The 26,039-nt window shown below is 35.2% G+C and overlaps 1 protein-coding gene across 1 annotated transcript; it reads right to left on the minus strand.

Moving 5' to 3' along the window:
* Positions 1 to 13,523: 13,523 nt before the first annotated feature.
* On the minus strand, positions 13,524 to 14,288 carry LOC138338846 (uncharacterized). Its single transcript, XM_069289929.1, has one exon. It carries the CDS (start codon positions 14,286 to 14,288, stop codon positions 13,524 to 13,526), a length of 765 nt encoding a protein of 254 aa, XP_069146030.1.
* Between the last annotated feature and the right edge of the window lie 11,751 nt (positions 14,289 to 26,039).

Consider the following 26,039-nt stretch of genomic DNA (forward strand, 5'->3'; position numbering starts at 1 on the left):
ACATTATATAAACCTTCATTTAACTGTATTTAAATCATAATTACATACTTTCAAGATTAAGGTTACAACATAGACATTTAGGCTTATCGATTTACTAGAGTATAGAAGACTTCACAAATACTACGAACTCTCTAAGGCTTTGATCATCATTCATATTTTATAAACAATACACTCATTAGGGATTAGCTAATTAGATAAGTAATCAATACGAAATCATGGTTCATCTAATCACAATTCAAGATCTATCACACACTTAGCTTTTTCACTTCATAGCCTAAAGGAATCTATATCAATTCATGCAAGCCTTTATTAATTTGATTATTAAGGATTTATACCTACAAAATTCATCCATTATATCACCCTAAAACATTACCTATATTAGTTTATACATAATAAAAACTCTACACAATCGATCTCAATCAACTTCAAGGCAACATGTAGAAACATAGGCTATTCATGTTGAGATCTTCATATATTTATCATCATGGACTTATCATCATCAATTCTCCGTCAATTAATGTAGAAAACAATAAAAACAAGCAATTCAACCAAAGAGAATCACCATTTAATCAAGAACAAGCCATAATAATAAAGTCCATGCAAGAGCTAAACCAATTGTGGAAGGAACATGGGTTCATCATGCAACTGGAGAGAAATCACATTCAAATCACTATACTAAATTCAATTCATCATGATTTAATCATTAAAAATGTTTCGAGAAAGAATCAATTGCTAGATTGGAAGATTGGAAACTTGATCATAAGATTTCTTTGGAAAACATTGAGAAGAACTCTCAAAGTGAAAGGTTACTTGAATATTAAGGATTGCCATACCTTTTGTTAATTGAAAAACTCTTAAACTTGATGATTCATCCATTGAAATACCGTCTTGAATCTGTTCTTGAGCTTCACCAACAATGGTGGTTTCTAGAGCGAGTATTTTGGGAGGGAAAGGCTTAAAACATGTGGGTTGATTTTTGTATGGTTTGATCACGTTTTTTATGACTTATATCCACCCAAAATTAATTAAATAATACCATAATAATCAGGTTAGTTCTTGGGGTGAATTTTTCATTCACCCTTTTAATTAACAAGACGCAGGCTGCCAGTTGCATGCCACCTTCGACGATGGCAATGACGGGGCGTCGAGGCCATGACAGCCATGCCTAGCCTCCGTTGCAAGACACTTAGCCAAAATTGGCTTAAGACCTTCCCAAGGCATGTATCCCTCGACGATACCTGCTCGACGGGACGTTGGTGAATCTACGATCCGTCGTTGGTTCCGTCAATGGACACTACCCAGGCAGTATCTTCGACAACCTTGGGTCCTTTTTTTGGGGCCTCTTGTGGTGCCCTTCAGAAGTCGTACCCGGATGTTTCCAAAGTTATTACATACCTTAAATAATTGTACACCTTAAACATAAATTTTATCCAAAACAAACACCTATAATACGTCCAAACAATCCAAGCCCCATTATGACATACGATGAACGTCTTATGGGATATCTTTCAAACACCTTTGACGTTCTTGGGCATTTGACCTCCAAACATCACGAAACTTCATATAAGAACATTAAACATAATTTTTAACCATTTCAACACTTTTTAAACTCATTTCATACAGATTTATGCAGGCATGCATACATGAGGCACATAAGCGACTAATCGTCGAACGTCTTAGACGTCCCTTGACGTTCGACTTCCAGATCACTTCAACTTTGCACACTGCCTCTATTTCATATAATAAGACATTTTAGAACCTTATAACATCATGAAACACCCATAAACACATAGAACCACATATTAGGCATATAGGTGACACAGTCGTCAAACGTCTTAGTTATCCCTTGGCGTTCGACTTTCAATACCTCTAATATTTTAGCTACTGCCTATACACTATATTTTTAGAATATTTAGGAATTATAAATTTAAGAAAAACATGTTAGGATCTAGATACCTTATCTCATTTTCGGGGTCTTACAGTAGTGTTGGTGCCAATAACGACGGTTCTGTTCGTGACAACGTGTTTAGAGTGGAAATGTAAATAACTCTATACATTGAGTAGCGTAACATAGAAATTCAAATATATAAGATCGTCTTATTATTTTAATTATATAACTTCATAACATCTAAGTTTGTAAGTAAATTAAAAAGACTTTTTAAATATACTATAAAATCACAATCAATTGTCAATGAAAAACATTACCATTATTATTTGATATCATCGAAGTAATTTTGTTTCAAAAAATAAAGTGTTAACTTGGTTGTAACAAGTTTAATGAGGATCATAACTTTAAATGAAAGATTCAACAATTTTATTATTCTATAGAAAATTAGATAATCTGATACCAATATGTATATTGGTAAAAAGGTGTTTGACCATAATTTATTTTTTATTTTGAGATGGATTACAACGACAACAAATTTATAACTTAACCAAAAAGTCAATTGTTCTTTTTTGAAATATTAGTAAATCTTATAATTGAAGTCAAATTTAACCTAGAGTATGATATAAAATAATCTAAATTTTTAGCATGTAAATTCATAAGTATAATTTTTAAATTCAAATATTCAAGGTTATGTTAGTGTCTAGTTACTACAACTCCAGTTTATCTCATGTTTTTGAAAATTTATGTAAAATAAAATATCTTTTAGAGATGATAAAAAATAAATAATAGTATAGGTGGTTCTTTTGGAGTAATATTTTTGGTCAAATTAATAAGGTTTTAAGATGAAAAACTTGCTTGTATGTAATAAACTTACTTCCCTAATTCACATTTAATTTGGGAAATTGTCTGTTAAATGGAATTGGGGCAGAAAAATTTAGGAAAATTATATGAATTGGTAAACTTTAATAAATAATTACTGATTTTTATTTATTACTATTAAACTTGTATTATAACTGAAATAAAAGTGATCAAGTGAAAAAAATATTATTGCTATAAATCGTAAATATTATCTTACTATAGTATATTTATGTAAGTTTCCCAAAAAAGTTTGGGCTCATTCATAAACTTCAATACGCACACATGTCACTAATTTTCAGCCCATTCAAAATTAAAATTTTTGTGCACACCTGTCAATAAGTTGCTTGGAAATAAATATTTAATGCATACTAAGTTTCCAGATTCAGTGACTACTAATTCATTGTCTAATATAAACGACAATAAAAAAAAATTGATGAAGTGACATATAGTAATTTGTCATGCCATTCGGGTCAAATTTACATCTAATATGTGGATTTTATAAACTTACATAATTTAAATTGTTTAACTTAAAACTTATACCGTTTATTGGATTATTCATCAATTGTTTTCATCTATCTTGCATTGTTAAATTGATATTAAACTTTTACTATATGTGAGGTGTATTATTTATTTATTTTTGTCTTTAGTTTTTTCATTTTTGTAAATAATTTACTAGAAATAAACAATATTTATATTACTTGTGTATAAGGGTTATAATATTAACAAATGTCTACAACTTAATGATCTTGAGGAGCGTGTTTCTTTAGATGAATAAAAATTGTTAGCTTAATATTTAACCAGAAAATACATATAAAAACTAGTTTTGTCTGGTGAAAATCATTTAAATGAACTTTCTAATTATATATATAAAATCTAATTCGTCACAATAATTGAAGAAATATTTCCGATTTATATATCCAACGCAATTTTATAGTTTTGTTGCATACTACATAAACTATTCCTCTATGTGATGTTGTTAAGAAAAATATGATCATATGATTAATTTTTTTCCTTCTTAGTTAAATTGAACTTATTACAAATTTATTAATTTACTCAAAATACTACAAAAATAACTAACTTCACTTCCCCTTCGAGGATGTGTCCCCTTAGCCCCGAGTATATGGTCTAGTCCTTGTGCTTCTTGGTGCCTTGACCAGCGTGGGACGAAATTTGAGTGATCACATTTTCCTCAGGGATATATATGGAGTAATAACCCACTTTTGAAAGGAAAATGGGGTTCAGTTCATGATTAGTTTTAAAATCTTCGAGAATTTTCATCCTCTTGGCCTGACTGGTATAGCCATAAATGATAGGTTTCTAAAGCTTACCTGCATACTCTGTCAATGCAAACAAGTTATCAGAATGCGATTTTCTTGTCATCACGCTGCTGCTCGTGGAACCTGATGAGAATGTTACAAGCGTTGAATTTATTAGAATTCATTATGTACAACGCCTGCCTCTTCCATTGATTTTCATGTTTCAAGAACTCAGCAAAAATCCCTTAGCATGGGACAACAGACTCAACACACTACACATTAACAATAAATCCTCCTTTGGCTAAATTAGGACAATTATCCTAGTATAACTAGGATCGATAAGGAAATTCAAATAAGGTAATTCTTTCGTACATCTTCCAACACCAAAGTTGCAGTAACTCCAAGTTTACAATGAGATTTTATGATGCTGATAACTTTCCTAAACATATGTGTAGGAACTACTTGAACCTCATCTAAAATAAGCAATCATGTTATATTCTAGTTTTTTTTATGATCCCCACCAATGCAGAGACCCATCCTTGGCAGAGTACTTTTGTCCTGATTCAAAATGGTCTACAACTGTAAAGTTGTCTTGTCAGGTTGGTGGGTCAAGAGTGCAGTGTACTTCACCAATAGGAAGGACGGATGCCGTTGTTTGTTTTAGTGGTCAAAGATCTTGTTGATGATTGATTTACACAACAATAAATAAACAACATTATTCATTCAAAGAGAGAGAGAGAGTGTGTGAGAGCTATCTAGTTTTTTCACAAATTCACATAAAACGCATTGCAGGGAACTTGATCTCGAAAAGACTGCGTACGTGGAAAAGTCAAAAGGCAGCTGTCTAAAAGTTGTTCCATCTGACATGGTTGGTGCACATCTATTAGAATAACAGGCTCTCAGCCAATGGTGTAGTCCCAAGAGGCTTGTGTCCATTTGATATAGCCTCTTCTCACAAGACACAAACTAAAATTTGACAAACAAAGATTTGAATTTCTGAAAATGCATAAGCTTACAAAGAAGAAGTCATCTTCAAGAAAGAACTACCTTATACTCAAAAAAGGATCTGATGGAGTGTTAAAGAGTATTTGTTCGATATTGAGCTTTGTGTCATGTGCTTACGTTGTAAATCTACTCCTAAGCTTTGGTATGTATATGATAGATTTTGACAGTTCACTCGGATAGGTACCTGAAGTGGATGACAGCGGGAGGAAGTGGGAAAGAGAAGAGAAGTTTGTCATCATTAAAGAGAGATTATAAAATTCAATATGTAGTTTTGATGATTTGACAAACCATACGATGTGATAGGGGACCTGATCCTATATGAGAAAGGGACAACTAGAAAAAGTACACTGCAACCTCTGTCACCTGTAGGTCTGCAGGAGAAGGTTCACGTCTCTCATACAACGTGGAAGGGTCGTTGGCCAATAACGTGGCTTCTTAGATTGCTTTTATCATATATAAAGTTATCCTCAATTGACACAACCTCAATTTTTACATTCCTGAAAAATTAAAGAAAATAGCAAAAGCCATTATTTCCAGAAGTATTTTCCTCAAGAACAACAGGGACTTTTAGCGTCTTTAGCTGCCTTAGGGTTTATATTTCAGTGCTTATAATTGTAGATATATTCCTGAGTTAGAAGGGAATTAGATTACTGTCTTATTTCAGAATCAATCTTGAGTCATTGCTAGAGTAAATTATGGCCAGTGGATGAAGTCTAAGTCAACTAGAGTTAGTTGGTTTAATGGGCAACATAGTTGTTTCTTAGTTTGAAAAGAAGTCTGAGTCAATTAGAGTTATTAGTGGGTAGCAGAGTAGTTGCTTAGTTGAAAAGAAGTCTTAAGTCAATAAGAGTTAGTTGATTGAGTAGGCAACAAAGTTGTTTCTTAGTTTATTTGAAAAGAAGTCTGAGTGAATTAGACTTCGTTGATTCAATAGGAAACATAGTTTTTGCTTAGTTTGAAAAGAAGTTTGAGTCCATTAAATTTAGTTGATTCAGTGGGCAACAGAGTTTTTACGTAGAGGGGGAAGGAATTTAGAGTTAAATTCCTAGGTTACAAGTTTTGTAATATGAATAGTTGCTCCTTATTGAGTGAAATGGAGTTTGGGTTGAAATGTTGTAACAGGTTATGGTTTTCACCGCCCTTGATGAAGGGGGTTTCCACGTAAAATCCTTGTTCCTAATTTGTTTGAGCTATTTATTTTCTATATTTATTTGAATTACTAGTCTTTCTAAGTCAAGGGACCTGGTCCGTTTGCGTATAGTGGACACATTGTCATTGTCACGTCAGGCTTTACCCCCTAGACGTAACCGGCGTCGCTGTCCTCTTTAAGGACTTAGACTAGCGTATTAGCTTACATCATTACATTCATAGCTCAAAAATGCAGAAAAAAATTAGAACTTTTTACTACTTTACTTGGAGGTTTACATAGACCTCTACACATACATAATAGATATATATATCCAGTATACACAAACCCTTCGTATAGGAAGATACTTAGTCTTCTACTTTTATAGCACATAAGTATTTAAAGATAACATAGTCTCAAAAACATGTCTCATCTTATAACCATAAAATAAGAGTATATCAAATTGGGCATATCCCTACATCAAGTAAAGAAGACACATATAGGCTTATACAATTCGTACTCAAATGGAAATAAAATAAACATAAGAGTCTTAAAAGTAAAACAACTCCATAAGCTCAATATTGAAATCTCCCTCGAAAAGTGAGGACCTACCCACTTGGATGAATGAGAAACTCCAAGCCTACTTTCAAGTCATCACAAAGAGTCCTCAACGAACCGGATGATAAATTGTTGGGGGAAAAGGGAGGAAATGGGGTTTGTACCCCAATTATACTAAGTATGAGACCATATTCAAACATACATTGAAATCATGCTAAGAAAAGGGACATTTCATAAAGTATGCACTTTTCATTAAAAACCTTATGCACATTTAACAAGACCATACCAATTAATTGGCACATGCATTAAGTGAAAAGCATGTACACCACAAGACCCAACAATACTAAGTCTAGTTAAGTTAACATGCATATTATACGATTTAGCACATATAGTCAACGAAACTCTATCACCTATCATAATAGCAACAAGCTTTGATAAGAGTTCATTACAACATAATCAAAACAAGACACTTACTCCTATCAAGTCAAGAAGTGCAATAACCAAGCAAAGCCCCATAACCATACTCATTCAAGTAACCCAACTAGAATCATGACTAACATCCTTCTCACGTATCATAGCATTTAAGAGTACATATCATCATACTTTAACAATATAGACCAACATATATCCATAAGTGGGACTAACCAACATATAGTATCAACAATGTGCAAGTATCTCATATACATATCATATCTCATCATAAACATATTCATACATAACATCATCCTTGTAAGACTGCCCTCAAAGATAACTAGTGCAATGCTTAGGTAGAGTCTCATACCCCTACCTAGACTAAGCTAGACCCCTTAGGTTAATAGTTAGAGTTCATTCCTTTAGTTAATTTTACATTTTGGGAATATCTTTCCTTAACCGACATAGACGACATGAGCTAATTTGGAATCTGGTGTCATTGAACCCTACACCGAAGGAATGCGGATCACATGCCAAGGTAGTACCAAAACATGAACATAGCAACTACGTGGATCTACTAGCTAGTATTCCTATGGGGGCAATATAGTTCAAGAACTAGGAGATATAGTTGGAAACCTATTTAAGCTAGATGCATTATAGTCTCCAATATTAAGAGTACATTAGTGATCCTACCTTCCGTATGTTGGAAGGGACACTCCTCACTCTAGTTCACTCGGTTTTATTCTAGACTCCCTTTTTGAATTGTCTTTAATTAGTCATCATAGCTTAATGTAGGTCATAGGGTCTAATACCTTGTATAGTCATGGTCATTATCTCATTAGGAATTTCATGAGAATATCCTTTCATCTCAACCCTCATATGTTAGATTAGCATAACATCATCATTATGTCATAATAAGGCACATAGGTACTTCATAACCAACCTTATGTCATTTCATCTTAAGCTTTAATCCCACAATCACATAGTCAAGGCATTTCAATTCAACATCATACCAACACCTATTTAGGCTAATCACAAGCCATTCTTCAATTGAACTACATCATCGATCACAAGCCATCATAATTGAAGTAAAGGTTAGGATCAGAAGGACTTACTCAATCTCCTTCAACAGCAATCATCATGGTCTTACCATTAACAAACCCATTACATCCAACAATAGGTGTAGAAACATAAATCAATAGTAATTAACACAAGAACTAGGTCAATTGCATCATCACAATCCTAATTAACATCAATTCATAACCTAGGGTTAGGGAAAGTATGGTTCATCATGAATTCACCGAGAATGAAATCCAAACCCAATAGTAAATTACCCTAGTCAACCATACATGAATTAGAATAGGTAAAACAAGTCTAATAATCAAATCATTCTTCAATTCCTATCAATTCATAAGCAAGATCAAAGATATGAGAGATTGGGGAAGGGAACATTAACAACATGAAATTGTATCAATTAACATCAATTAATAAAAAATATATACTCAATTAGTTAAAGTAAATCATAATTCATCATCAATTTGAAGTTTAGAAGAAAACCCATTAGAATTATAAAACCACATGGAATTGGATATTTTGAAAATCAACTTTGAAAGGACCTCTTGGGGAAAGGAATCCCAAGAGTGAAGAACCCATACCTTAATGAAGATTTACCCGCGAAATTGAAGTGAAATCCTATACAAATTTGCCTTCTTATTCAAGCTTTCTTCCTTCTTAAATCGAGAATTTGGGGAGAGATAAAATAGAGAGAGGTGAGAGATTTTGGGTTTTGATTTGGAATTTCGGGTTTGGGTGAGTGATTAATGACTTAAAATGACCCTTAGGATATATATAATCACCCCCTAAATTATCCAAAACACCCCTCACTTAAATTGGTCTTTTTCTTAAGTTTAAATGTCAAAAATACGAGTTTATCAAATTTGGGAAGTGGCTCTGCGTCGCGGGGCTAACACACAATTTTTTCCCAAAAATTATTTTTGGACCAGTGAGGTCCGTGTGGGCTGCACGTCACGCAGCAGCCCACGGAGTTTTGACACCTCGCAGGCTGCTTAGGCAGCCTTCCCACCCATGTTGGGGTCCTCTTCCTCGACCCTTCGGGTGGTCCTTGGGGCGTCGTTATGGGACGTTTAGACCCTTTATACTACACTCTACCTAACCAAAGTTTTTTTACAAGTTTTAGACTTTATTTGATCCTCCAAAACCATCCCCAGAAATAGCGACATCAACTAGTTCCATTAGGCTAGTTTTTGGACGTCATGGACATCCTTTGACGTCTTGGATCTGAAACTTCTCGGGTGTCTTCTAAATACTATTTTAGGTCATAAAATAGTATCTAAACCTTTATACACTCATGTTAATCTCTAGATTAGGTCTTGATTTTTTGGAGTGTTACGTTATCCCTCCCCCCTTACGAACATTCATCCCCGAATGATACTAAAATTTTTAAAAGGGAAAGGATAGACTCAAGACTAGCGGCTCAACCAACAATATACAACATAATCATGAGTTAAAACTCAATTCAACATAACAATATGACATTTACACAATGACTAAAAACATGAATTTTTTAACACATAAGGCTTAAAGTCACAACATGAGGAATTTCCTTCCTCACAACAACAAAACGAGCTCAACATACTTTACATGAGTCAATTATGTCAAAGTTCAACTTACCGACATTTTACGTATCATTTCATAAAGACTCACCATGTCAAAATGCACAACATAACTCAAAACAAGGAAAATTGCAAAATTTCCTAGTTGAAAGCACCTTTCACTGTAAGTCACTGTAACAACACCAAAATGCACATTTTTGCTACATTTCACTAAAATATAAGGCAACCTCAATTTTTTGTCAATATTTTCATTGTTAATAGGATCAAATAAACTTAGTTATCAGATCGATGAGGGTAACAGGACTTCATATCGGTTTCGACCTCCCATGTTGCACCCTCAACTAGGTGATTCTTCCATAACACCTTTACGGAAGCCACCTCTTTGTTCCTCAATTTCTTTACTTGCTTATCAAGGATTCGAAGCAGAACTTCCTCATAAGAGAGGTTATCCTTTGCACCAAGACCCTCAATAGCAAGAATAAACTCGGGATCACCGATACACTTCTTAAGCATGGAAACATGAAAAATTGGATGGACCAAAGTCAGTTCACTAGGCAACCTTACCAACCCTTTGCAAGATATCATAGGGACCCACATAATGAGGACTCAACTTTCCTTTCTTGCAAAATGTAACCACATCCTTCATAGGCGAAATTATCAAACACCTTATCACTTTCTTCAAACTCTAAGTCCCTTCTCCTATGATCGGCATAAGACTTTTGCCGACTATAGGCCATTTGCAAATGATTTCTTGTAATATGGACCTTGTACAAAGTCTTAAAAATCAAATCAGGACCAAGACACGAAGGCTTACCCACTTCAAACCATCCAATCGGAGATCTACATCTCTTACTATACAAAGCATCGTAAGGAGACATAGATATAGATGAATGATATCAAACTATCCAATTTGAGATCTACATCTCTTACTATACAAAGCATCGTAAGGAGCCATAGATATAGATGAATGATAGCTATTGTTGTAAGCAAACTCCACCAAAGGAAAATGTTTATCCCAATTTGTTTTAAAATCAATAATGCATGCTCTAAGCATATTCTTAAGGGTTTTAATAGTGCACTCCGCTTGACCATCTGTTTGGGAAGAAAAATGGTGCTTCATTTCACCTTGGTACCCAACCCTTCTTGGAATGACCTCCAAAACCTAGATGTAAATTTTGCACCACAATCATATATGATGGATAATAAAATATCATAGAGACACACCATATCATCTATGAATATCCTTGCATAATCTTTCGTCGAATAAGAAGACTTGACGGGAATGAAATGAGCAGATTTGGTCAACCTATCCACAACCACCCATATAGAGTCATATTTCTTTTGAGTCCGAGGCAATCCTACTACAAAGCCATATTGATGTCTTCCCATATCCAAGTAGGAATTTGGATTTCTTGTAGTAAACCACCCAGCTTTTGATGTTCGACTTTCACTTGTTGGAAATTTGGACACTTAGAAACAAACTCCGCTATGTCTTTCTTCAAACCTTCCCACCAAAATACTTCCCTAAGGTCATGGTACATTTTTGTTGAACCCGAATTAATGGAGTAACGGGACCCATGATCTTCCTCAAGAATCCGGTTCCTCAACCCATCTACATTGGGAACACACAACCTTCTTTGGTACCTCAAGACACCATCCCTCCCTAACGAGAATGACTCATCAAGCTTGGCAAGAACTAATTCCCTCAACTCCATCATTGGTTGATCAAAAAGTTGTTTGAAATTCACCTCAACCACCAAAGATGACTCGGAGTTATGATGTACCATAAAACCACCATTCGGAAAATCTTCAAACCTCACTCTAACCTAGTTAACCTATGAACATCTTTCACTAGGTCTTTCTTGTCTTTCTCTACATGAGACACACTACCCAAGGTCATACAACTTAGAGCATCCGCAACCACATTGTCTTTGCCGGGGTGATAGAGAACACTCATATCGTAATGTTTCAACAATTCCAACCACCTTCTTTGTCGGAGATTCAACTCCTTTTGAGCAAATACATATTGGAGACTCTTATGAGCAGTATACACATCAACATGGACACCATACAAGTAATGCCTCCATATTTTCAAGGCAAACACCACCACCGCTAATTCAAGATCATGAGCTGGATAGTTTCTCTCATGCACCTTAATTGCCTAGAAGCATAGGCTATTACCTTTTCATGTTTCATAAGCACACATCCTAAACCCACGGGATGCATCACAATACACAACGAAACCATTTGTACCTTCCGATAAAGTCAACACCGAAGCACAAGTAAGCCTATCTTTCAAAATTTAGAAGTTTCTCTCACATACCTCCGGCCATTCAAACTTTTTACTCTTTTTGGAAAAGTAGTCAAGTGCAAAACCATCCACAAACCTCCGATAATAACCCGCTAGACCCAAGAAACTCCTAATGTCGGTTGGATTCAATGGTCTAGGCCAATTTTTGACAACCTCGGTTTTTCTTGGATCAACCTCATCTCCTCCACTAGAAAATATATGACCAAGAAATTTCACCGACCTCAACCAAAACTCACATTTATTATATTTGGCAAATAATTAGTTTTCCTTAAGCACTTGTAACACCACCCTTAAATGGTTCATGTGATCACCCTCACTTTTCGAATATACCAAGATCTCGTCAATGAAGACAATGACAAATGAATCTAGGTAACTTTGAAACACCTTAATCATGATATCCATAAACGGCATTGGGGCATTTGTGAGGCTAAATTACATTACTAAGAACTCATAATGACCACATCTATTCTGAAATGTCATCTTTGGCATGTCCTCACCTCTCACTCTAAGTTAGTGATACCCCGATCTCAAGTCAATCTTAGAAAAGTAGCTTGCCCCTTGAAGTTGATTAGACAAGTTGTCAAATCTAGGGAGAGGATACTTGTTCTTAATAGTGACTTTATTGAGTTGGCGGTAACCGAAGCACATTCTAAGGGACCCATCCTTATTCATCACAAACAATACCGGAGCACCCCATGGAGATATACTAGGCCTAATGAAGCCTTTGTCTAGTAAATCTTTGAGTTGAGCCTTCAACTCTTTCAATTCGACCGGAGCCATCCGATAAGGAGGAATTGAATGGGATTTGTATCCGGCAACAAATCGATACCAAAATCAATTTCCCGTTCGGGAGGAATACCGGGAAAGATCATTAGGAAAGACCTCCAGAAATTTTCTCACTATGGGGGCTGACTCAATGGGAGGAATTTTGGATTCTAAATCTTGGACTCTTACTATATGATATAAACACCCTTTAGAAATCATTTTGAATTCTTCCAAACAAGAGATGCTACGACCTCTAGGAATAGAATTTTCCCCCTTCCAATCTAAATGGGCTCATTTGGAAAGTTAAACTTCACCACCCTAGTTCTACAATAAATATAGGCAAACCAATCATGCAACCAATTCATACCCAATATGATATCAAAATCAAGCATATCAAGTTCTACTAGATCAACATAATTAACTCCATTGGGCATATTTATAGGAAAAATTCTATACACCATTTTTGCAACAATCGACTCACCCACCGGGGTAGACACTAAAAAGGGTTCATGCAAAATATCAGGCAAAATGTCAAACTTTTTAGCTACTAAAGGAGTAACAAATGATAAAGTAGCATCAGGATCAAGTAAGGCTTACACATAAGTAGAGAAGACTTTCAACATACCGGTCACCACGTTGGGAGAAGTCTTTTGCACGTAGAGCGAAGAGCATAGAAGAGATTCTTCTTCGGAGCCTCATCTGAACCACTTGCTTAAAATTGACCACTACCCTTGTCTTGACCCCTCACATTAGGACAATCCCTAACCTTGTTCCCACTTTTACCACAACCAAAATAATTATTCATTCCCTTAAGACAATTGCCATAGTGCTGCTTGCCACACTTTTCACAAGTTGGCTTCTTGGTTGGTGATCTAGCATCCCTTCCCTTCATAGGCTTAGGGTTAGACACCCTATTACCACTAGCCTTAGGCAACTTGGAAGGAAATTGGTTAGAGACCCGCTTCTTAAACCTAGGCTTGTCTTTTATCTCAAGACTATTATTTGAAGAACCACCATCAAAAGATCTTTCCCTCCTAGCATCTCTACTCTTCCTCTTAGACCTTCCCTTTTCTACATGTTGCGCATGAACCATGAGATGAGAAATGTTCATGTTGTTATGTAGCATATCCGAATGACACTCTTGTTGCAAATCATCCGACACCCCCGTCACAAAGAAGCTCATTTCGTCTAAAGGATAGGAAACCAAAGAAGGAGCATATTTTGACAATTTAGTGAATTTCAAGAAGTATTCAAGCACACTCATACCTCCTTGGAGAATATTGATGAAATCCACCACTTTAGCTTCCCCCTTCTCCCTAGTAAAGAACCAATCAAGAAAAGCCTTCTTGAACACCTCCCAAGTCACCGGTCCACCCCTTAAAGGCCAATTGCCCCTCCATTGGACAAACCATGCTTGAGCCACATCCTTAAGTTGGTAAGTGGCTAACTTGGCCTTCTCACTAGTATACAACCCCATAGCATAGCGGATCTTATAGATTTCATCGACGAACACTTGGAGGTCATCTTCAACATAGGACCTATAGAATGTAGGAGATTTATCCAAGTGAAATCCCTTAGATGAGAGGCCATGGTAGCTACTTATTAATATTCTTGGGGTACAATCTCTCGATTATCATGGGACGTCATGGCTTGGGATTGAGTAGTGGCGGCTTGTGCTTGGGTAGTATTGGCTTGGGCCATTTGGAAGAGAGCAACCCTTATGTTCTCATCCATCAAAAAGGAGGATTCACTGGGGTTTAGTCATCATTCACTTCTTCCTAAAGAGGAGGAACTTGATCACCACGGGTAGGAACTCCCGCATTGACAATATCTTCTTCAAGTCTCCATGCCACATTCCTTCGAGTATTCATTGCCTATAATCACAATAAGAGGATTAGATGCTAAGGGCACACCATAAGTATACTCTAGTGGCACGATATTGGATTTCGAAGAAAGCGAGAGTTTCCTATGCATCACATAAATTCCTCATAACTGTGGCGCGCTTCACAATTATGAATATAAACCTACATAGATGTGGTTAAGAGAGGCATCGACTCAAAGATATTCAACCTGATGCTCTGATACCAAGTTTGTCATGTCCGGGTTTACCCCTTATACATAATCGCGTGGTCGTCTTCTTTGAGGACTAAGACTATCCTCTTAGCTTACATCATTACTTTCATAGGTCAAAAATGCAAAAATATTAAAACTTTTTACTACTTCTACATGGAGGTTTACATAGACCTCTACATACACATAATAGATATATATATCGACTATATATAGACCCTTCGTACAGGAAGATTACTTCCTTCTACTTTTATTGCACATAAGTATATAAAGATAACATAGTCTCAAATACATGTCTCATCTTATAACCATAAAATAAGAGAATATCAAATTAAGCATAGCCCTACATCAAGTAAAGAAGCCACATATAGGCTTATACAATTCGTACTCAAATGGAAATAGAATAAACATAAGTATTAAAAGTAAAACAACTCCATAAGCTCGATATTAAAATCTCCCTCGAAAAGTTAGGACCTACTCACTTAAATGAATGAGAAATTCCAAGCCTACTTCAAAGTGCTCACAAAGAGTCCTCAACGAAGCGGATAATAAATTCTTGGGGGGAAAGGGAAGAAATGGGGTTAGTACCCCAATTATACTATGTATGAGACCATATGCACACATACTTTGCAATCATGCTAAGAAAATCAACATTTCATAAAGATGCACTTTTCATTAAAAACCTTTATAAACATTTAACAAGACCATACCAATCAATTTGGCACATCCATTAAGTACAAAACATGTACACCACAAGACCAACAATACTAAGTCTAGTTAAGTTAACATGCATATCATAAGATTTAGCACATATAGTCAATGAAACTCTATCACCTGTCATAATAGCAACAAGCCTTGATAGGAGTTCGTTACAACATAATCAAAACAAGACACTTACTCCTATCAAGTCAACAAGTGCAATAACCAAGCAAAGCCCCATAACCTTACTCAATCAAGTAACACAATAAGAATCATGACTAACATCCTACTTCACATATCATAGCATTTAAGAGTACATTTCATCATACTTTAACAATATAGGCCAACACATATAAATAAGTGGGACTAACCAACAAATAGTATCAACAATGCACATGTCTCTCATATACATATAATATCTCATCATAAGCATATTTATACATAAGAGCATCCTCCTAAGACTCCCCTCAAGGCTAGCTAATGCAATGTTTAGGTAGAGTCCCATACCCCTACCTACACTAAGCTAGACCCCTTAAGTTATCATATTTAGAGTTCATTCCTTTAGTTCATTTTACCTTTTGGGAAGATCTTGCCTTAACCGACATAGAACACATGAGCTAATGTGGAATCTAGTGTCATGGAACCCTACACCGAAGGAAGGTAGACTACTTGCCAAGGTAGTGCTAAAACATGAACATAGCAACTACGTGGATGCACTAGCTAGTATTCCTATGGGGCAACATAGTTCAAGAACTAGGAGATATAATTGGGACCCTCTTTATTCTACATGCATTATAGTCTCCAATCACAAGAGTACATTAGTGATCCTACCTTCCCTATGTGGGAAGGGATACTCCTCACTCCATTTTAGTAGGTGCTAAGCTAGAGTCCCTTTTGGAAATGTCTTTAATTAGTCATCATAACTTAATATAGGCCATAGGGTCTAATCCCTTGTATAGTAATTGTCATTATCTCATTAGGAATTGTTTGAGAATATCCTTTCATGGCAACCCTCATATGTGAGATTAGCATAACATCATCATCATGTCATAATAAGGCACATAGGTACTTCATAATCAACCTTATATCATTTTATCTTAAGCATAAATCCCACAATAACAAAGTAAAGACATTTCAATTCAACATCATACCAAAACCTATTTAGGCTAGTCACAAGTGCTGCTTCAATTGAACTACATCATCAATCCCAAGCCGTCATAATTGAAGTAAATGTTAGGAACATAAGGACTTAATCAATCTCCTTCAACAACCATCATCATGGTCTTACCATAAACCAACAGATTACATCCAACAGTAGGTGTAGTTACATAAATCAATAGTAATTAACACAAGAACTATGTCAATTGCATAATCACAATCCCAACTAACATCAATTTATAACCTAGGAATAGGGGAATTATGGTTCATCATGAATTTACCAAGAATTTGATTCAATCCCAACACTACATTACCCTAGTCAATCCATACATTAATTAGAATAGATAAAACAAGTCTAATAATCAAATCATTCTTCAATTCCCATCAATTAATAACCAAGATCAAAGATTTGGGAGGTTGGGGAAGGGAACATGATCATCATGAAATTTCATCAATTAATCAACAATATATACTCAATTAGTCATAGGAAATCATAATTCATCATCAATTTGAAATTTAGAAGAAAACCCATTAGAATTTGAAAACCCCATGGAATTGGGTATTTTAAACATCTACTTTGAAAGGACCTCTTTGGGAAAGGAAACCCAAGAGTGAAGAACCCATATCTTAATGAACATTTACTCATGAAATTGAAGTGAAATCCTATAGAAATTTGCCTTCTTCTTCAAGCTTCCTTCCTTCTTTAATGGAGGATTTGCGGAGAGAGAAAGTAGAGAGAGGTGAGAGCTTTTAGGTTTTGATTTGGAAATTTGGGTTTGGATGAGTTATTAATGACTTAAAATGACCCTTAGGTTATATATAATCACCCCCTAAATTACCTAAAAACCCCCTAACTTAAATTGATCATTTTATGAAGTTTAAATGTCAAAAATAGGAATTCACCAAATCTGAGAAGTGGCTCCGCGTCGCTAGGCCAACACGCACTTTTTCCCCAAAATATTATTCTTAGACCAGTGAGGTCTATGTGGTCTGCGCGTCGGGCAGCAGCCCACTGAATTTTGACACATCGTAGGCTGCTTAGGAAGCCTGCCCACCCATGTTGAGGTCCTCTTCTTCGACCCTTCAGGTGGTCCTTGGGGCGTCGTTATGGAATGTTTATACCCTCTATACTATACTCTACCTAATCAAATTCTTTTTTCAATATTTAGACTTCATTTGAATCTCTGAAACCATCCCCAAACATAGCAACGTCAACTAGTTCAATTAGGCTAATTTCTGGATGTAATGGACGTCTTGGCTCTTAAACTTCTTGGATGTCTTCTAAATATTATTTTAGGTCATAAAAAAGTATCTAAACCTTTAGACACTCATGTTTAGCTCTATATTAGGTGTTATATTTTTGGAAAGTTATAGTCATGACCCGAGCCTTATACCCTGGACATTGTTGACACTCAAGAACCATTGATGGTCCCCAAGCAAACTCTCATCATTGATGACTACAAGTGAAAGGCTAACTCAAACATACAAAATCTGAAAACTTGATAAATTATTCATAGAGTGTAGATACAAAGTTTTAACTCAAATGATTAACTTTGAATATGATAGAATATTCAACTAGCCCAAATAGGCAACTCAAGTCTTTAAAATATTTAACAAAATAAGCAATGAAACTTCTTAAACTCTACTGTCTATTTATGAAGCCTCTACTCATGAGGTATTTTTGTACAAGACCCACGACATCTCAAATCTACTAACTGTAAGATAAATGTGAGGTCCTCTGGAATATAAGAAGGCTCACCAAAGATGATTGGAATATCACATGACCTCAACGAAACACCTATTGATTATCCTTAATGCATGTATCTGAACCATGAAACGATGACGGCCAAATGGCTAAGTACGTGTAATGTACGAGCATGTAAGAGAAATTCTAAAGCATAAACATAGGCTTGAACTTGATATAAGGAAACATACTTACCTCTTCTCAACTCAACTCAATTCACGAATAAGATACTCAACTCAAATATATGATACTCAACTAAAAGGTACTCAACTCATGATACTCAAGGATAAAGCAACACAAAAGATGTAATATATATGGAAAGCTTTTTAAAAAGTAGATAGCAACTCAATGTATTGAAGAATACAATAATAAATCAATTTGTATGTATAAAATACAATATAAATCTATGAGAGTTTCTCTAATCGACAATCATTACTATGAGCTATGTGATGATACTACGTATCACTATGAGCTATGGTGATGATACTTCGTCTCACCCATGCTTCCAGAACTATCCTATACTTTGCCAGAGTATAGAACCTCTCAACTAATTGGATAAACTAGTCTATGCAAAAAATCATTGAGGAACCATCTAAAAAGCATGAACCTTTCTACCCACAGTGGCTATATGGTTTATGGAGACTTGAATTATCAGAACTCGTCTTTGTATCAGTTCTCAATGATACTCCCAAAAATATACTCAGCTCATATTTTAAAAACATAACTCTTTTTGTGGTTGAGATTATTACTCAATATCTTTCTTTTAAAAGAGATGGTACTCAAACTACTCAAAACTACATTAGGAATCTTAGTTTCCTCTCAACTCAAATGTAAAATCATTTACTCTTGGGAATACTTAGTTCTCATACATCATTTTAAAGAAAATGAACTCAACTATACTCTTTCTCAACTAGGGGCTCAAGTCTATAAAACAAGATTTAAAACATTTTGTAAAAAAACACTTCTTAAATAGGGTTCATGCCGAATTAGGGATGTGAACAACTCAATTCAAGGTTTTTCAACAACCATGCATAGAACTAAATACTTGGAACTCAAAAACTCTAGAACTCAGAGAGTCAATGATATTGCTCATCTCAAGAATGCTCGACTCAAAGGGTTCATTCAAAATTATGGGCATGAACTACTTAAATCAAGGACTCTATGATACCTCTCATCTCAAGACTACTTGACTCATAAGGTTCATGTGTAATTATGGGAAAGAACTACTGAGCTCAAAAACCTTCATCAGTAACATGTAGTATCCTTATGATTAGGAACATAATCCCAAAATGATCGAAAACTAAATAGTCAAGACGTCGAACTTGAAGATACTACTAATTTCAAAGATACTCAACTAATGAAGTTCATGAAGAATTTATGAACATGAATGACTCGAGAGAAGAGTCTAAACAAAAATATGGAACTCGTGTATACAACTCTTCTCATTTTCATACTTACTTCCTCGAAATTCGGTTTAAAAATCAAGTGTTGGCTTTGAAAACTTCTCAAGATTTATAACTCAAAATAGGGTTGATGTTGAATTATAGACATTAACAAATTAACTCAAGGATCTCAATAAAAATATAGAAACTCAATAATTAGGAATATTATTTTCAAAAGAACCATGAACTCAACAACTAAAATCAACTTATCTAAAAAATACTCAAATCTAGGGGTCGAATACTAGATTTCTCTTTTACTAATTTGAAAGAATATGTAGTGCATGAGGATGAACTTGTTCAACACTATCTTAGCCTTACATACTTAGAAAAACAAGGTTCTTGAGGAATCTTGAAGGAGAACTTGATTAGAAGCCTTGAAACCTAGTTTAAAGGAGAACAATCAAGAAAGGTATTCTTGAATTACTTTCTTAAGATCTCTTGAGTTGAAAATAATTAATTTTTTTGGAGAAAATACATTAAAGAAGAATCTTGAAGAAAGATTAAAAGAATCTTGAATGGAGTCTTCTACTTTGATTTTTCTTTAGGCTTTTGGCCTAGGATTTGTCACGCCCCGAGCTACCTCCGAGACACAGACACGGAACTTAGAACCACAAGTGATCCCAAGCTAACACTGATGGCATGATCATGAGCATACTAAAGATAATAAACTGATGCTGAAGCTAAGTCATAACTTATAAGGAAAAGATGGGGAATATCCATATGATAAAACTGGTATATATATGAAATTGATGAGTTTAATAAAATGAAAAAAAAAATAAGTTGAATCTAACTATGTCTGAAATAAGCCTCTAAACTAGACTAGAAATATTGGAAAAAGCCCCAGCTAGATCTAGCAAAAACTAAAAGTAAATGATTAAAGACTCAAATGACACTCATGATTGTTGTTCTCGGAGAGTGACGACTCATCACTGAATCTGTTAAACTGGAGATCGGAAATCAATCTATGCGTGATTTGGATGCTTAAAACTAGAACCTACATCACGGAAAAATACTTAAGTTTTGGGGCTGGAAATGTTTGATCTTGTTGCGTTCTTGAACTACGGTTATTCAGCTTTTTCTCATTTCTTGCTTCTAATTTTCTAAATTTTGATTTAATGATTTGACTTAGATATATTTAATTATGTTTCTAGGCTTAAACTTATAAAAATCTGATTATTTAGGCTAAAAATGATGTAACCTAAAGTTTAAACGAAGTGGGAAAAGACCAAAAGACCCCTGGGTAAGTTGCTGTCGGACCAAACGACGGCCAGGACTGACGGTCCGTCGTCTTACCGATGCCCCATTGTTGGGTCCGTCGACTGGGCCTGTTTGACAGGCCTTCACTTAAACGGGATAACTTTCTACTGGAAGGTCTTATTTTAGGAACTATTGTGCTATGGAAAGATAATTCAGTTATCTATCTGTGGGTAGGTCATGGGACACCTAATTCATTTTATGCTAAGAGTTATGACCATTTAAAGTTGACCTAACTACATTTCCCCTTAACTGTCTGCAAATTTTCCACCTACGGACCATGCTGGTCATTCGTAGCTCTTGTCAGAGAGTGGGTGAAGGGAGTCTTGATCGATAGTCACGAACTATTAACCGTCGTCTGACCTATGGACCGTAAGTCCTTCCGTTGTCCAAGACTTAACCAATTTTTCTGGGGAGTCTTGATCGATGGCCACGGACTACGAACTGTTGTCTGACTTACAAAGTGTAAGTCCGTCCGTCGTCCAAAACATAACCAATTTTTTTGGGCTGAAATTTTTGGGAGTTTATAATCCCATTGACGGTAGTGTAGGACAAACCGTGGTTCACACTACGGTCCGTCGATGCCACCATTGGTTACACTTGCAGATTTTTTTTCTGTAAAGCTGGTTTTTGGTCTGTTTTTGCTACGAGGTGTTACAGATTTGAGAGAGAAGAGAATAATGGATTAAAACATGAAAATCATATTATTTTGAGCCTTTTATTAGTCAAGAAATTCGTTTAGGATTTTCTTGGTGGTAAAATATAAAAACAACCCTCGTTAATGTTTTTCCATCGGTTAATTCATAACAACACTGTATCGGGTTATTAAAATAGTCATAATGTTTTATTCAGAAACTATATTGACGCGGAACTGGTGGCATTGAGAAGTAGATTCAAATACCTTTAATTTGATAAGTTACGACCCTCGTAACTCTTTATATTCTAAGAGATATGGTTGTTTGAAATTGATCCAAGTAGAATCTTATATCAAAACTTAATCGATAAAGAAACTTCAAGAACATTTATCATTAACTCATCAAGAAATTAAAATTGCTTAATATTTATGGATACATTTGCAAAAGAAACTCATAGTTGGTGTTTGGGTGAACGAACTCAACAATATTAAAGTTTACATATCTCCAAGAACTACGTTCTTGGCCAAATCTTGAATTTCTTGAACGAACGCTTGAAACTTTAAACTTTTTCTCATCTTGAATCTTCTCTCTAAAACTCTAAACACTTTTGGGGATGAATTAAACTAATTCTAACCAGTTTTGACCATTAATTCAGTGAATTCTTTGTTTAGAATAAGTGGAGGTAAGGAAAGACAAACACCCCTCTTATTTTCAGGCAAATTTTCTTAAATGGATAGTCTGACTTTCAAAAGGCATATCTCCCTCATACAAGCTCGAAAAATTAGCAAAGTCGGTGGATTTAGAAAGAGGTATCAGAGATCGTACATTTCATATCATATGAGTCCCCTAGCACATTGTGTACTAAAATTTATGATCGTTTGAAGTTGACTCAAAATTTAAAAGAACTTAGAAATGACTTGAATGAATTCTCTTTAGTTATTTTCTTTTTGGAATGGAAGGTGCTACATCTAGTGACCTTAACACTTAATAACATTTTAAATTCCTTGATAAAAACTTACTTAATACAAAGGATGATTCAAGTTTAGCTTAAAAAAAGTTTCAGAGTGTTAAACGCATACATTCCAACAATTGGTATCAGAGTTTGGGCTCTCAATATGGTTAACACCATTAGAGAGATTCCCACAAAGAATGACAGCTCCACTAAACTTGCAATAAGGTCGGTCTCCAACGAAGGTGGTGGAAAATGTATATGTTTGACTATACAATAACTAAGGATTGTGAGTTGTAGGATGTTATTAGTGAGGGTCCCTATGTGTCAACTATAGAAGTAAGAGATGGGAATGTCACAAAGGTTGCTCTAAAAATCCGACAGCAATATAATGACTTTGACAAAAGAATAGTTGAGAAAAATAACCAAGCTATGAATTTGTTGATGCGTGGAATCAAAGCAAATGAATTTGAACTGATTTCATATTATGAATCAACAAGGAAATCTGGAATCGTTTGAGAGTAGTGTACGAAGGTACTGAGCAAAAAAATAAATCTTATATAGATCTCTTCACTATTCAGTTTGACAACTTCACCATGAAAGAAGGTAAATATATTCATGATTTGCGTTCTAGATTCTCCACCATTACAAATGAGCCGATGTTCCTAGAAGAACTTGTCACTGCTTGGAAGCAGATCACTAAAATATTGGAGATTCATCCCAGATCTTAGACTGATGAAGTCAATATTATCTATGAGGCAAAGATCCTAAAGTACTGTTGTTGAACATCTTCAAGTTCATGATATGCATAGAAGAAAGGACAGTCTCGCTATCAAAGGCAAATACAAAAGAACGGACCAGGTCGATGAAAAGTCAAGCATAACAGAAACTGTTGATTGTGTAATGAGGAAAACTCTGGATGTCTAGAAAAATACCTCAAGTGACTTAGATGATTCTGAACACTCTGATGGTTCTTCTATGCTTGGAGTAAAAGATGACGAAGAATTGCTTGACTCTATGTTTGCTTTCATGCAAAAGTAGGATAACGAAGAGGTAACCCTATCCGACTTTAAGCAAAATGTAAATAGCTTTTCCATTAAAAAATTTAGAAATCTAGTTGTTGTGCTAATTGATTCGATCATTGATCTAATCACTGAGAAGAATCTCTTGAACAATAGCCTTGAGATATTTCAAGATGAAAAATTTTCTCTAGTTACCAAATATGTGATGTTGAAAAATAAATGGTTGTTCTAGAAGCTGAAACTCTAGAACCATAAGAAAAAATAAAAAGGGTGACTACTACAATTTCTAAAGGAAAAGGCGAGGCAAACAACTTACAACTGGAGCTTGAAAATAAGTTACATATTGTTGAAATGAAGATGAAATTGGCTCCACAAAAATATTTTGTGTTGGAGAGGGAACTAGGCAAAGAGGAACTGAACAAACCTCTCAAATGAATCACTTCCTCTAAAATGCTCAAAAATGTAACCAGCCAGTGTAACAATAGTAGAAAAGGGTTGGGTTGTGAGAAGATAGATTCCCCATACAATCCTCAGAGCAAAAATGTTTTTGTTCTTGATAATTTGCTATGTATGCATTGTGGTCGAAATGGACATCTTAAAAAAGATTGTCATGTTTGGAAAAAATATGAAGGAAGTTCTTCAAACAATTTTAAATAGAGGAACACACAGAAGAAGGGGCATGGTCTTGTTTCTGGTCCTAAGTTTGAAGAAAACCAGTCTACCTTATTGGACAAAAGATTTTCTTCACTCTGTCATCTGCTAAATGGAACTATGTCTCAAATGGATTACCAAGACTAACAAGTGATTTCCTATGCAAGTGAGAGTAGGTAGCGTCAGGAAGTATTGATTTAGGAATAGTAGATGCTCAAAGCACATGACTGAGACAAGTAGACTTCCTCTGTCAAAGGCACTTCAAGGTGGATGTGTCTCTTTTGGAAATGACAAGAAAATAGTACATTTTTTGGTGTAGGTAGGAGTTAAAAGTCTGTGGAACAATCTTTTAAAGTTGTGTACTATGTCAATGTGTTGAAGTACAATCTTAGTGTTTCACGGATTTTTATGATAAACGAAATTAAGTTCTTGTCAGATAAATGGGTTGTCACAACTTAATTTCTCGAATGATGATGTTGACAAAAAAGAGATGCAAGAACATGTACTGCTGATCTAAACACAGTTCGTTGTAACATTCTCACTTCCCTTAAAGCTCAAGGTGCTCCATCATACATGAAACTCGGTCAGTTGAGCTCGTCTCTCTAAACAGACTTGTGTCAAGGGACCTGGTCCACGGTCTACGCAAAAAAAAATTTGTAGATGACAAAGTTTGTGATGTTTGTGTTAAAGAAAAGCATATCAAACTATCCATCAAGCGGAATAAACGGGATTTTAATCTTCCAAAGAACTTTCGGGGTGAAGTGGTAAATACAACATTTCTGTGACCAAAAGGATGATATTGAGAAGTTTGATCCCAATAATGATGAAAGAGTACTTGTGAGATGTTCTTCCTCCAACGAGGCTTATCTGATGTATGAAAATGTCCGCATTGAAGAAGGTGTTACATGATTTTTGATGAGTTCGAAAAAATTGGGAAGCAATTGCAAAACAAAAAAGATTTTGAGATGGAAGAGCTGCTTCAAATTCAAAGAGATATCTAAACAGTGAGCCTGCTAAAGAATATCCTTTTCATGAAGGTGTAATGTGGTTTTTGATGAGTCCGAAAGAATTGAGAAGTAATTTGCAAACAAAAAGATTTTGACATGGAAGGGCTGCTTCAAATTCAAAGAGATGGTCTAACAGTGAGCCTGCTAAAGAATATCCTTTTCATGAATCCAACAATTCCAAAGAAGCTGATATAGATGATGAACCTGACGAGGGACCTAATCCAATAGACAATGTTGAACGAAGATGATGCAGTTAAAACTTGAATTCAAGTTAAAGTAAATTTTACAAATGAGTTAGTGTTGGTTAAAATGGAAATCAATTTTGAATTGGGGTTCATTTTGTTCTATTTCCAGTTTCTTGGCCTGTTTGCTAAGACCTGTTGTTTTTTGCTTTCTGTTTCCTTTTTATGGTTTCTCTTGTAAGACATTTCCTTTATTTCTGCTATTTGACCAACTATCCTGATGGTGGTTATTTTCTAAGTTTCTATGGTCTGTCCCAACTTTATACGATTTTTGGAATGGCACTTGCTTAACCTAACTATTTAACATCTGCTTTAATGGATGTATTTGACGAAGTTTGGATAAACAAAGATCCAC

This window comes from Solanum lycopersicum, chromosome 10 (genome assembly GCF_036512215.1).
Source record: "Solanum lycopersicum chromosome 10, SLM_r2.1".
In the NCBI taxonomy this organism is placed as follows: Eukaryota; Viridiplantae; Streptophyta; class Magnoliopsida; order Solanales; family Solanaceae; genus Solanum; species Solanum lycopersicum.